General features: G+C 36.4%; 1 protein-coding gene across 10 annotated transcripts in view; it reads right to left on the bottom strand.

Annotated features, from left to right (window-relative positions):
* The window catches only part of LOC109068999 (voltage-gated potassium channel subunit beta-2), a 111,717-nt gene that overhangs the window by 35,440 nt on the left and 62,730 nt on the right, over positions 1-13,547 (bottom strand). The window contains exon 1 of one of the 10 annotated variants that reach the window (XM_042766856.1): positions 171-1,267. The exons of the other annotated variants lie outside the window; for them this stretch is intronic. Within the exon in view, the coding sequence (XP_042622790.1) occupies positions 171-379 (209 nt within the window). The 5' untranslated portion in view covers positions 380-1,267. Of the gene's footprint in view, positions 1-170; positions 1,268-13,547 lie in introns of those variants that run through there. 10 annotated transcript variants of the gene reach the window in all.

The following is a 13,547-nucleotide window of genomic DNA, read 5'->3' as shown; positions in this document are numbered from 1 at the left end:
TCAATTTTTTTAAGGTCAAAAATCTTTTTTCTTTAATTGTTTACAAAAAAAATATCATTACACATAATCATACACATTTACTGCAAGTAAAATATTTCACATTATTGGATCTTATCCTTTAGGCTTTACAGTCACAAAATAAACTCTTATTTCAATATTTGCTTTCCTACCGATACTTCATGCCAGTTCTCATGCTCTGGTCACTTGAAGAAGGGACACTCTGGATGGAAAGCTGCCCAAGGCTCCTGGCCACCATGGCCACGGCTTTGAACTTGCTTCGAGTACCAGTGTTCGGACTGTTAGCGTTCTGTCGATTGAGCCTGTCATCTGTGCTACGGCTCATGGACCGGTGGTCTGTGCAAACAAACGACACCTGCATCCTGTCTCAGAGGAAGCCCGGTTATCACAGAGAAAATTCAATAAAAGAGAGCCAAGCGTCTCCAAGAAACAAAGAGAAGTCAGCCAGGTCCAGAACCTCTGGAGAGCAAACTTAAATGTTCCTCAGTCCTACTGGACTGTGCAATGTGCTGGACTCCTGCTCGGTTCAGCCGGAGAATATCAGGAGGACTGATCCAACCAAAGCTTGACTCTCTCAACTAGACTGGCAAAGAGCTTATAAAGCAGTCTTTAGCGATGCTCGCGAATCTCATTTCATTGCTTCCCTGACTGGCATACCGTAGCCTGCTACTGAAGACCACCTGCACGGCTCCCATCTCACATATAGTCTCACGTAAGAGTAAATGTCCATAGAAAGGTCTTACTTTCCTTTTTCAGGTCAGCGTTTTTTCATATCCAAACACACTAGCTGGTTTCTTTGTAATCTCAGTTCAGTGCTTCAGATCACTTGGGAGTGCCAGCACACAAAACAGACTTCAAACATAAAGTAACAAACTGATGCGATGGATAAGATGTCTTCTCATGTCTCCTCCTGTGAGCACTGTATCTGTCAGCTACTGAGATACCTCACATGCACTGGCGCTCCTCCTCCTCCTCCTTAGCGGAGATTAAATTTACAAGTGCATTCATAGCGCAAGACACATAGAGGCAGAGCCTGAGTGAACGAGTACAAGAGGGTGGGAGGAGCACAGAAACACAGAATGTGGTCGAGAAAGAGAGAGAGGGAGTGTGGGAGGGTATGCTCTGCACTGATAATTCTTTAATATTTGTACTAATGCTCCACTTTATATTCCTTATATTTGCACTATATTTTCATTGCACACGGCTAATCTGCAAATGCTTTGCGATAGAAGGTTTACTTCTGAAGTAAAAACCCCATTCATTTTCTCCACACGTTTAGCAATAATGTAAACCACTGTTTAAAGGTTTGGGGTTGGTAAGATTTGTGTGTGTGTGTGTGTGTGTGTGTGTGTGTGTTTTTGTAAGAAGTCTCTTATGCTCACTATAGGCTGCATTTATTTGACCAAAAATATAATAAAACAGTAATATTGAGAAATCTTTTTACAATTTCAAGTAGCTGTTTTGTATTTGAATATATTTTAAAGTGTGATTTATTGCTGTGAAGCAAAGCTAAATTTTCAGCATCATTACTCCAGTCTTCAATGTCACATAATCCTTCAGAACTCATTCTAAAATACTGATTTGCTACTCCAGATACATTTCTTAATTATTATCAGTGATGAAAACGGTTGTGCTGCTTCATATTTTATATATTTGTGGAAACCCTGATACATTTGTTTTCAGGATTCTTTGCTGAATATAAAGTTCAAAAGTACAGCATTAAAAAAAGAAAATGCCTTTTTGCCACTTTTGATCATTTTAATGCATCCTTACTAAATAAAAGTATTCATTTATAAAAAATAAAAAATAAATCTTTCAAGAACGCACTACTATGAGATCCATTGTTATGTAATGACATATTCTTCTGTAAAAATGCAATTTCAACAACAACAATAAAAATTTAGTTTGCAAAACTTACAATACCCACAATCCTGAAGACACATCCATCAATCAGAGTCAATGAAACTAAAATCCCAGCAAAAGAGCAGCCACTTCCATAAAGCATTGCAAATGTAAAAGTCACTCTCAATTAATATATTTTGCAATAAACTTCCAATATATGTTATTTTTTACTTATAATAAATTATTACTAGTCAGTTCTTTCATACTATACTGGCATTTTTTGATCGATTACATAAATTATGTTAAATGCACAGCATTGTTTTGTTGTCTTTTGCTCAGTACTTTGATTATGAATCACATTTCAGATGGTTGGTTTGGTTCAAGGCTTGAATGTTTTTATTTTAGGGATGCTCATGTTGACCGTTTAACCATTAACCGAAAGTAAGAACTTCGACCAATTAATACTATCAGTTAACCGTTTTAAATGATTTTTTCCCCCAAGTATTTTTTGAAGTATGCTGCATGACAAAAAAAAAAGCTATACATATTTGTTAACTCATGGGAGTGTGTTGACGCGCAATGTATCTACAGACATATTTCGCTGAACAAGCACCTGCTTCATCTTCACTTAGTTAACTGATGTAGTATACGCAACACAATGCGAAGTGGCAATATTGGATAAATGGTTATCAGAGAGTTCATCAAAGAGTGAATCAGTGAGTGAATATATTAAGTTTCTGAATGGATTATGGCTTAGAAAGTGCACAAAGAGCGCTCCCCTTAGCATCATTTGAAAGCTGTCACTCATCTTACTGTGGTTCATCGCACTCTCACAAAGTTAACAGTTAAAAAAGAAGCTTTACACGGCACAATTAATCTCTTATTTACATCGAGTCTATATTTTCTTTGTTTTAAGAATTCGTGAAAGTGTAGAACTCAGCAGCACTGAGAGAACACCAGCATTTTAAGTGGTGAGGGGATTGTAGCTTAAACACCTCTGATTGGCCACTGCGTTCATGAAATCAACAGATATGTCTGTGATTCGCTATACTGCTCAACGCTGCAAAAAAAAGAGAGAGAAAAAAAAAAACAAAAAACAAAAAAAAAAAACACCTGTAAATAGAAACATATGACCAGTTGTTTAAAAGTCCCGAACTGCAGATTGATGGGATTTTTGTAATGGCATGATGGTGTTATTTGCTGTGGGTCTAACAGTTAACAGTTTTTCGTTTTGTTGTCTTAAATAGTTAATTTTTCTTTTTTTTTCTTTTTTTTATTCTGTGTTTCTCTGTTGTCAGAAGGGCTGCAGCTGCGTGATATTTTAAGGATTTGTGAATCCAGGTTTTGTTGTTGCTCTGTTGCTTTGTATGCTACTCTTTGCACGTTAAAATAAACCTGTGAAAAATATTTGTTTGTATTTTGAATGTATTGCAGATACTTGTCCAATCTATTTTTATTTATTACCAAGTTATTAATCTGATTTTATCAGTTAACAGTTAATGTTTGGAAAAACAAACAGCGGTTGTCGGTCAGGAAAATGAACCAAAATGAGCATCCCTATTTTATTTAAAAATCTGTTTGTATGCCTGTGGAGAAAATGAAAAGCAAAAATACTTACAGAATCAAATCTCTTAAAATGAGTGCTCACTGTTGCACTATGTTGCATATTGTACACTTCTTGATATGCCAGTGGAGCTCACTAAATTGAAACTATAGAAGATTGAGAGCAAGAACAGGAGGTTTATTTGCACAGCTTGCAGCTGATGCCACAATATTGGATAGCGTATTATGAGGTGTTCGCTCTGACTTCAAGCTGTTGACTATTATCAAGAGAATAAAAGAGCAGAGTGCTGGTGCAGGTAAAAAACAATTTCGACCAGTGCACGGCTGGATCTTTCATACATGCATGCAGTGCAGGCATGTGTAAAATATTCATTATGCAACTTGATCTGTCTAAATGTGTATCAAAGCCAGGGGAGGCTGAAGCACATAATGCAACCGCTAAATCATTATAGTTCACCTGCCTGCCTTCCTGCCTATTGTTAGATGCACACGGGGGAATATGTTAGCCAAACTATTACCTTCAATTCACGACAGCTCTCTTAACCCTTTAATGTGTGGTGAAGATTTCATGCATCACAAAACTTTCATAAATGTGGCTCAGTTGACCAATTATGTCAGTATCAGCAGAGTATGTGATTTGGTAAAGACAGAAACAGCAGCAACCAATTAGTTGTGTTATGGAAATCAATGCGGACAGGAACGATATGGGGAAGCTGAAAATAATATTGGCAGACCAAGGAAATTTAGTTGTAATTGGGAGTGGGCACAGGACTAGTTAAAGAGCTGATGCTGCACACTTTTACAGAAATAAAATAATGAAGTATATCTGACCAAGACCTGCTAACTTTCTGCCAACAGTGAGTGAAATGAGAAAAATCACCAGCCAACTAGTGTTCTTACAGACCATGAAATTACTCTGCATTGTTTTTTATATACAAATATATTTATTTCAAGAAATGTACCAATTTGTTTAAAACAGCATATGCATGACAACCAGGCCATTTTTTTTCTCTCAGCATCATAAATGAAATGTGTCAGTCCCTGGCATTCAAATGAAACTGTATGTCATAAAAACAAACAGCCTCATATTTCTGTTTTGGTGGCTTATTGCCAATAATTGTGTATCATCATCATATGGAGGGATTGTTCCCCCCAAAATAATAAAAATCTGCCATCATTTACTTACCCTAATGTTGTTCCAAACAAGTAGAACACAAAAAGATGACATGTTTTACTCGTACAGTGAAAGACATCAGGGTCATTAGACACTATTGACTTTCACTGTAAAAATAAGTTCCAGAGTAAATAATGACAATTAGTGCTTTTCCTGTAGATGAACTATATCTTTAAAAATATGTTAACGTAAGTTTATCTAAGATTTTAATTGATTTAACCGCAACAGCTAAAGTCTGTCTACACTGGACGTGACAAAACGACCATTGCAAATCATTTGAATTTTGTGCAGTACATCATAAATAGAACGAGGCAGCAGTTTACTGTCAGGGATTTGTCGTGTCGCGCTGCATCCAGTGTAGACGCGCTGTAAGTAGTACAGTTTGGAATAACACAAGGTTGAGTAAATAATGACAATTTTCATTGCTAGCCAAACTATTCCTTTTATTCTCTCACATTGCTGACATAAGAGAGGAACAGGCAACCTTTTTTAGAATCCGACTTAACCATGTCATGCTTTAAACCCTAATAAAGGTGCTGCCCAACTGGCGAGTACTTCCTATTTGGCCAATTTTTTTGCTGTCTGGTGAGTTTTAATTATGGACCCTGCCACTTATCCTTAGTCCATCTGCAAGACAACCAAGAACACAGATGTGCAAGTGATGGTAAACTGGTAGATCTTCATCAGTAGACACACAAACTGTCCATCTTTGTCCACTACAGTCATTCCAGGCTCTCGACTGAAATCGAAAGGGAAAAGTGTTTAACACAAAAGTGTTTCCCACAGACTTACACTCTATTTGTGGCAGCATACATATGCAAATTCATTCTCTGCCAGCAGGAGGCGCTTAGAACGGGAGAAATGGAGGTTTCCCCGGTAACGACTGCTTTATCAGACATTAAATGCAAGATGAAATGAAAATGACATCCAAAATTTTTTGTCTCCAGTTAAACGGTGAAGAGTTGGTGACAAGTGGGCAGTGCGAATAAAATGAATACCATATAACCGATTTACCATATAATTTACAGTTCAGTTACAGGTTTTCACACAAGCAAACAGTTTTATAAAATGATAAACTTTTTTTTCAGCCTTTAAATAATTTTTAAGAAAAGGGATGAGTCAAAAGTATCATTTAGTATATTCATTTAAGCAATTATTACTAATCAATTATTGTATTAATTTAATAACTTATGAATATATCTTAGTGTCTTTATTGTTTTGAGTTTTAATCCACCAGTTCACATTTACAACTGAGTGTTTGCTATGTAAAAATCTTTAGTGATTAGAGAATTAGTTCTCTCTCTTTGCATGTGTGAGAAACAGCGCTCTCAGCAAAGCGACAGTGAGTCGTGCGCCTTCACACTAGGGTTTACGGTGCATCAAATACAGGTACACTGAATTGAAAAAGTACAGATCGCTTGATGGAGAGTGAAACTCTGAAGCGCTTAGTCAGTGTTCAGTGAGTGAAAATATATTGGTACTAAACTTATAATAGCCTTGAACACACACACTCACCAAACTTGTGGAGACAAAATGATTAGATTTTTTTTTAACCTCAATAAACCATTTTACAGTTTACAGTGCCTGACGATTTAAGAATTGACGTATATTTGGGATACACATATGCGAAAGCCAATGCTAGAACCCGCCATGCCTCAGAGCATCAGGAGTCGTGACAATATGACGCGTAGCATATCAAGCTGAACAAGTCCAGGGGCCTGGTTTACACATTGTGTATCTGCACGTACAGTATCATGGTGAAACCCACACCACTGTCACACAACCCTCCGCAGATGAGCAGAGCCATCTGGGAAGCGGCTCGCTTTAAGTACTTGTATTTTGACCTGTGTGTGTGGGATCTAGTTGCCAAGTAACAAACGATTCATAACCATCATGCCTCAGTAAGCACATCGATTCATCGGGCTGGCTGATATTGGTTCATGATTTGGTAAAATGTGATAGAGGGTGATCAATGAAAGCGTGTGACGTGCAGGACAAAAGTTGCAGATGAAATGATGCAGAGGGCTTGATCAATACAAGATGGAACTGATGTATAGTGCCATTTCACTGATTTAGAAACCTATAAGTCTTCTTCCCACACTGACTGGTCACAGTCCTTGTGAATTTGAGAAGGCGGATGTGCAATCTCTATGGCAACTGAAGTTTTTATCCACACAGTGTACAAACTCCAGATTCTCTGGTTATTCTCAATCTAGGTGTGTGAAAAGGCCAGAACTATGAAACACAACAGTTTGCTCTTGCTGCAAGGTTAGCGTGTTTTCCAGAATATCTCAACATCCTTGAAAAGACACACTTATTGAGAAGGGGGCAAAAAAAAATATTTTCAGAGAAATATAAGAAAATTTTGTAAGAAAAATAGGATTTGTTTCCTCAATTTGAGAAAATCTTTTAGAGGTCTCTGAAAATAACACAAAAAATATTTCAAGACATTAATTAATGAAAACAAGACATTAATACTGATTAAGAAGTTATTATTATTTTTTTTTTTTTTTGCAATATGCCACTTGTGAGTGGTATGACCAAAATATTAAACACTATATAGTGTATATACACTAATGGACAAAAGTATTGGGACACACCACTTAATTATTGAATTCAGGCGTTTCAATCAGTTGCATTGCCACAGGTGTATAAAATCAAGCCTCTAGCAATGCAGTCTGCATTTACAAACAATTTTGAAGAAAACTGGTCATTTTGAAGAGCTTTATTATCAACAATGTTGAAAATGTTGTGCTGCTTCATATTGTGTGTGGAAATGGCGATACATTTTATTTTTCAGGATTCTCTGATATATAGAAAGTTCAATGATTAGCATTTATTTGCATTTATCAAATATATTTATTAAAGAAATCTCTTGAAACATTTTATTTTGTCTTCACTCTTCACTTTAATGTATGATGAATATTATCATTTTCTCTCTTTTTTAAATCTTACACAATTGTTTGAGTGGTATCACTGTTTCCACAAAAATGTTAAGCAGCAAAAACTGTTTTTAACAATGATAATAATAAATAGTAAATGTTTCTTGAGCAGCAAATCAGCACATTAGAATGATTTCAGAAGAATCATGTGACAATGAAAGTTCTCTTTGTAAACAACATCTAAACGATTATAATGACAAATTTTGTGTTCCCTAATGCAAATGAATGAAACCAAACGCAGCTAGCATTTACAGTGAATCAACACTGAAAACAGTACTGTTACAGCAGACATATAGCACGTCAGACTATAGCCTATATTTATATAATTACAACACAGCCGTTGCAAATTGTATGATAGTACTAAGCAATCTCAAATTCTTACCACCTTTTATAAAACGTTACCGGGTGAGTAACACGTTTAAATGCTGATGCTACTCACATTTAGCACTTTGAACCATTGTTGTTAAGATGAGAGAGGTTACAATAACTACTGCTTCTGTGGAAGACAATAAAACAGCCTCCGATAATGACAATGGATGTTTTTCCTCGTCATGGCCAGCTAAACAGTCTCCTGTGAATCTCTGAATGGCAGAAAACAAATAGCTTTCCGATTAGGGCCAAACAGAAACAGCTGAGCAAAACTAAGAAAATTTAGGAAAAATCACAAAGCCCATTAAGAAAAAAAGATGTGCATGTAACTGGATGCTTTGGTGAGACGCTGAACTATTCCCTGATGGAGTATTCCACTATCCCACAAACACTTGATTCTCCGGAGAGACCTGGAGACGCAGGCTTGCCAGTTGTTGGCAAGCAATACCACATATCAAAACACACTAACGAACACACACGCTGACTCCTGTGAACCATTATGCAAATCATGCTAATCATGCTTAACTAACAGCTGCTACATGCACAGCTGTGCTACACACCCTGTGACGGAGAAAACACATTAAAGCTTATCTGTGCTGAGAAAGACCAGAGCTCAACAATAAAAGGACAGCACCCAGTCTGTGTTTCAGAGTTTCAGGCCAGCTGACAGAACAGCATCGCAGATGCAGAACATATGCCTTGTAAAACTAAACATTTGGATTTCTGTTATGTATTGAACAGAGCTGATATGAATTCTGCTGACGTCAAAGTAGAATGTCACCAAGGTAGTGTTATTGTGTTGTGTCTAAATTTCAAAAATGACTTGTAATAGTGTTCTCAGTTAGAACGAATCAAAAATTATTTTATACATTTTCAAGGAATAGTGAATATACACAATATAAGCATAATTTGCATATATTTTTGCTAATAAAAAAAAATTATATGATCTCATATTTATAATCCTGTATATATGATAATGACAGAATTAAAAATACTAAATAAATGTATATTTAAACTAAAAACTGTATATTTAAAATGTAAAAACAAAAACAACATTAATTCATTAATTAATTTAAATTAAATTTATACATGTATAATGTATAAATTATACATTATACATGCATTACATATAGTGTGATGGCCTCTCTGGACTTGCTTCTGTGGAAGACATTAAAACAGCCTCCGATAATGACAATGGAGGGTTTTCCTCGACATGGCCAGGTAAACAGTCTCCTGTGAATCTCTGAATGGCAGAAAACAAATTGCTTTCCGATTAGGGCCAAACAGAAACAGCTGAGCAAAACTAAGAAAATGTAGGAAAAAGTCACAAAGCCCATTAAGAAAAAATAATGTGCATGTTGAAATCAAGGATCCGTTTGTCATTTGATTGAACCTGCAAGTAACTGGATGGTTTGTTGGAAAACAACTACAGAATAAAAACGTCACAGAGACCCTTTCACTTTTCATTGACATGCTAATCTAATTCCTGTAAGTGGAGTTTGTTCCATGCAAACACTGCTTGAAAAAGAGGTACATCACTGAAACTGAATTCAAACTGGACTGTTCTTTAACATCCTTTTGTGCTGGTCTCCCTAAACTCAACAATCATATACAGCAATAATGAAAACCTTTTGACATAAATACATTCTTAGATGCATGAAATAAAAGGCACTGATCCTAAAGATTGTAGCGGCTTTCCTCAACCGAAAGCTTTTCTATTACACAGCCCACCTCCCTTCACAAACTCACGTCAGCAGGGACAGACTGCAGCTCAGATCAGACCAGGACACAGTAACATGACAACTGTCACTTCTGATTCACTTCCATGCCTCTGCTTCACCCAGGAAACACCTGATTCCTGAACATGCATCTGTTACTGTCATAAGCTCAGAGAACCATATATATATATATATATATATATATATATATATATATATATATTATATTATATATAATATATATATATATATATATATAATCTAAAGCTTCCTAAAAATAACCAGCTGATACTCAAACTCAAGCAATTCATTTGTTTTCATGGATGTTACAGGCAGGCATGTTATACAGATTACAGTGATGACAGTGTCATTCAGACCACATTCGATGATTTACAGTACTACTCATATTTTTACAGTATGCAGCATATACTGTGCACAGAATACACAGATATTTTCTGTATGCACAGAATACCTGGATGACCTACTACTACATTTCTTTTCAACTAAGAAAGGAATACTGGATCCAGTTTAATGTAATGCACTCAAGTTAATGATGAAGATAGTAACATCAACTGTGATCTTCTTTTCTTAACTCATATAACTCAAGTGAATCCCGCATCCGCTGCAATTAACATGCAACATAAAAAGTGCACACGACAACAAATTGCATGTGCCATTTTAAATTTTTTTGTTGCAATCATTTTACATACTATTTTAAAACAACATAAGGAAGTTAACTGTGTAACCTGTGCAAAATGCACCAAGAAGCATAGTAGTATTGCTAACATGGTTCAAGTCAACAAAAACTAAAACCATAAAAAAAGAAGAAAAAAAAAAAAACATTTTCATTACTTGGGAAAAAAAGTTAACTGAAATCACTGAAAATAAAATATATATAAAAAAATGTAAACTTATTTTATTTAATCTAGGTACCAAGGCAACATTTCTCATTTTCATTTAGTTACAGGTCAAGTACAAAGAGAAGTAAAACTGAACAAACTATAAAATAACTATATAAGAAAAAACTATATAGACATTTTAAATAATGATAAAAACACAAAATTACTAAACACAGCTAGAATTAATAAATTAAATCTATTCAAATTCAAATTCGATTCAAAATATTAATAAAAACTACAATAGTATATCAATGATACTAAAACAACACTGATTTCAAATTTCCTGGCTACAGAAAAACTGCATTCCCACTTCTCTCTTTATCATGCTCACTTTACTGTAAAACTGCAAACTTCATTCTCTAATGTCAGCATCTCAGCGGCTTCTTGCCTTAATTAAGAGCTCTGCTCCAGCTTATCTTAAAAAATGTCCTCAAACACTGTGCTGACAACACAACATCCCAGTGTGAAAGAGACTGTTATGGGTAATCATTGCTTGATGAAAATCACATCATAAAAAGCTCGTATTCAGAGCGATCAAGAAGATATGGCTCCCAACCTGCTCTTGAAAAGTGAAGATGGAATTAATGGGGACATTAAAAACCTCACATTAGTAACTACAGCGACAAGCATTAACAACTTCAAATTAAGTCCCATTTTCACTGGTGGCCCATAATGGCTCGCTGACAGACCTGATCCATCAAAATTAAACCAGCTGACATTGTTAGACTGACATGTCCAGGAACTCCAGGAGGTGAATCTCCTGCACAACACGTTTTATGTCCTCTGGAGAAGCAGGATTTTGCCGGAAGGCTTCACTCAATCACCTGACAGGTGCAGGGCTCCAAACAAAAAAATAGAGTAAGGAGCCATTGGCTCCTATAAGAAAAAAACTTAGGAGCCAAAAATTTTTTTAGGTGCCACAGAATAAACGTGTTTTATTTATTTTACGATTATTATTATTTATTTATTTACATTTTAACATTTCAATCATACTGTGTTTATGTCTCATCTTTTCTTGACTTTATCAGCATTTTAATCAATCTTGTAGATGACCTGGGAACTAAGGTTCACTTAAAGTGGGAACTAAATGTCTTTTCCAGCTTGAAATCTACAGTCACAAAGAATTGTTCGTTACACAGAATCTGTACCAGTATCATGGAGCATAAGCATCACTTGGCCACTGAGTGTAGCTTGGGCTCCTCCTCAGTGCATCCTGGAAATGTTGTCATACACTCTTAAAAATAAAGGTGCTTCACGATGACATAGAAGAAACTTTTTTGTCTAAATGGTTCCATAAAGAACCTTTAACTTCTGAAGAACCTTTACGTTTCACAAAAGATTCTTTGTGGTGAAAGAAGTTTCTCCAGATTATAAAGAAAGATATGGTTCTTTAAAGAGCCTTTGACTGAATGCTTCTTTGTGGAACCAAAACTGGTTCTGTGAAGAACCTTTTAAGCACCTTTATTTTCTAGTTGACTGATGAGCTTATTGACACTGAATGGTTATTCTGAGGTAAATGTATATTACGTTGCAATGTTTACAATCTTTACACGTTTTCCGCAGTTTGAAACACTGAATGAGCTTTTATACGAGATATTTCAGTAAGTTGTACTGTAGGATCTCTTATTAAATAGCCTATCTTTTGATGTAAATTCATGTTAATTATGTATTATAGTAGTAAAGACAAAAAGATTAAATGGGTTACTTGCTCTTGAACTGAGACGCTAAAGCAACTGCGCCTGCTGCATTAAAGAGCGCCAAAAACTGTATTGTTTGAATTTCGTGTATGAATTCGGAATAATTTTAAAGCTGGTACTTTTTATAAAAAGTGACAAAGCACAGAGCTTTTGGCGATTCCTGGACGGCAGTTGCGCTTCAAATAATGAAGTTCACGCATTAAAAGAACACAGACCAAGATCTTGTTTAGAAGAAGCCATATTAGTAATTATTATAAACGAGAATTGTTAATGATATTGCCAATATCCACACAGCTGACAGCTTTACCTGTTCTAGTTTGTTCAAGTTGTGCATGAAATAGACGCTGTATTTTCTGCACTTTCCCTTCTCACGTCTCCGTCATTTCTCTCTCGCTGCTTGGCGGAGCTGCGTTTATCAGACTGTGTGCATCAGCACTGATGTGCGGCAGAGAAGAGGACTGTCTGAAACTCTCTTTTTCCACTAAAACTTTGATGCGCATCGTCTCAGTTTAATACGTGAACATAACAAAAGATTTGATCGCAAAACAATTAGGAAAAAAGGCATTACATTCAATTTTTTTAAGTTATAACATGTAAATATATACCCAGATAGCAATAACACTTGGGCTGATTCTGGCTGAAATGCGTCTCTGTCGGTTCAGTCTCGGCATCGGTGAGAAGATAATGGACCAGAGCCGCGCCGACTCTACAAAACACTTCTGGCTGACAGACGGCTTTTTCCCTATGGGCTGATCTCGGCTGAAAGCTGTTGTACACGCGGCAGGTCCACACTCGGTGTAGTTGTGTGTATTAACCTTCGGCCCGAGCTCGTTTTATTACAGACGGAGCGCTGCTAGAATGAAGCAAATCATCTGCCTGAGAAAACTTTTTTAGCGGTTAAATCCTGAGGAGCTTTCGGCGGGTAGTCGCCAGTGGCGACCTAGGCAAAAACGTCACTCGCAAATTAATATTTATGGTCGCAAATGCGACTGTTTTAGTCGCAGTTTGGAGCCCTGCAGGTGGAGAATCTGACAGCGGTCAGCCAAATCCTGCCCACACTACTGGACTCTTAGCAGACAACCCTAAAACTGACATCCAAAATCTGTGCTCAGCGAAAACTTCCTGAACTCCACACACACATACACAGAGGTCTTGTACTTTCATTCTATCTGAATGGACAATCGAGCGCTTTGCGAACCAATTGTTTTTGTGTCTTGTAACAAGGCACCGAGGGATCACCGCAGCGAACAATGCTGTGAGGAGACAATCAGTGCTCAATCTCAAAATCCACTAAAGCACGCATGAAGAAAATGGAAGATCAGAGG

The sequence above is a fragment of the Cyprinus carpio genome, chromosome A11 (assembly GCF_018340385.1).
Source record: "Cyprinus carpio isolate SPL01 chromosome A11, ASM1834038v1, whole genome shotgun sequence".
Classification (NCBI taxonomy): domain Eukaryota; kingdom Metazoa; phylum Chordata; class Actinopteri; order Cypriniformes; family Cyprinidae; genus Cyprinus; species Cyprinus carpio.
The sequence above is the reverse complement of the archived record's forward strand: the minus strand, read 5'-3'. Positions and strand labels throughout refer to the sequence as shown.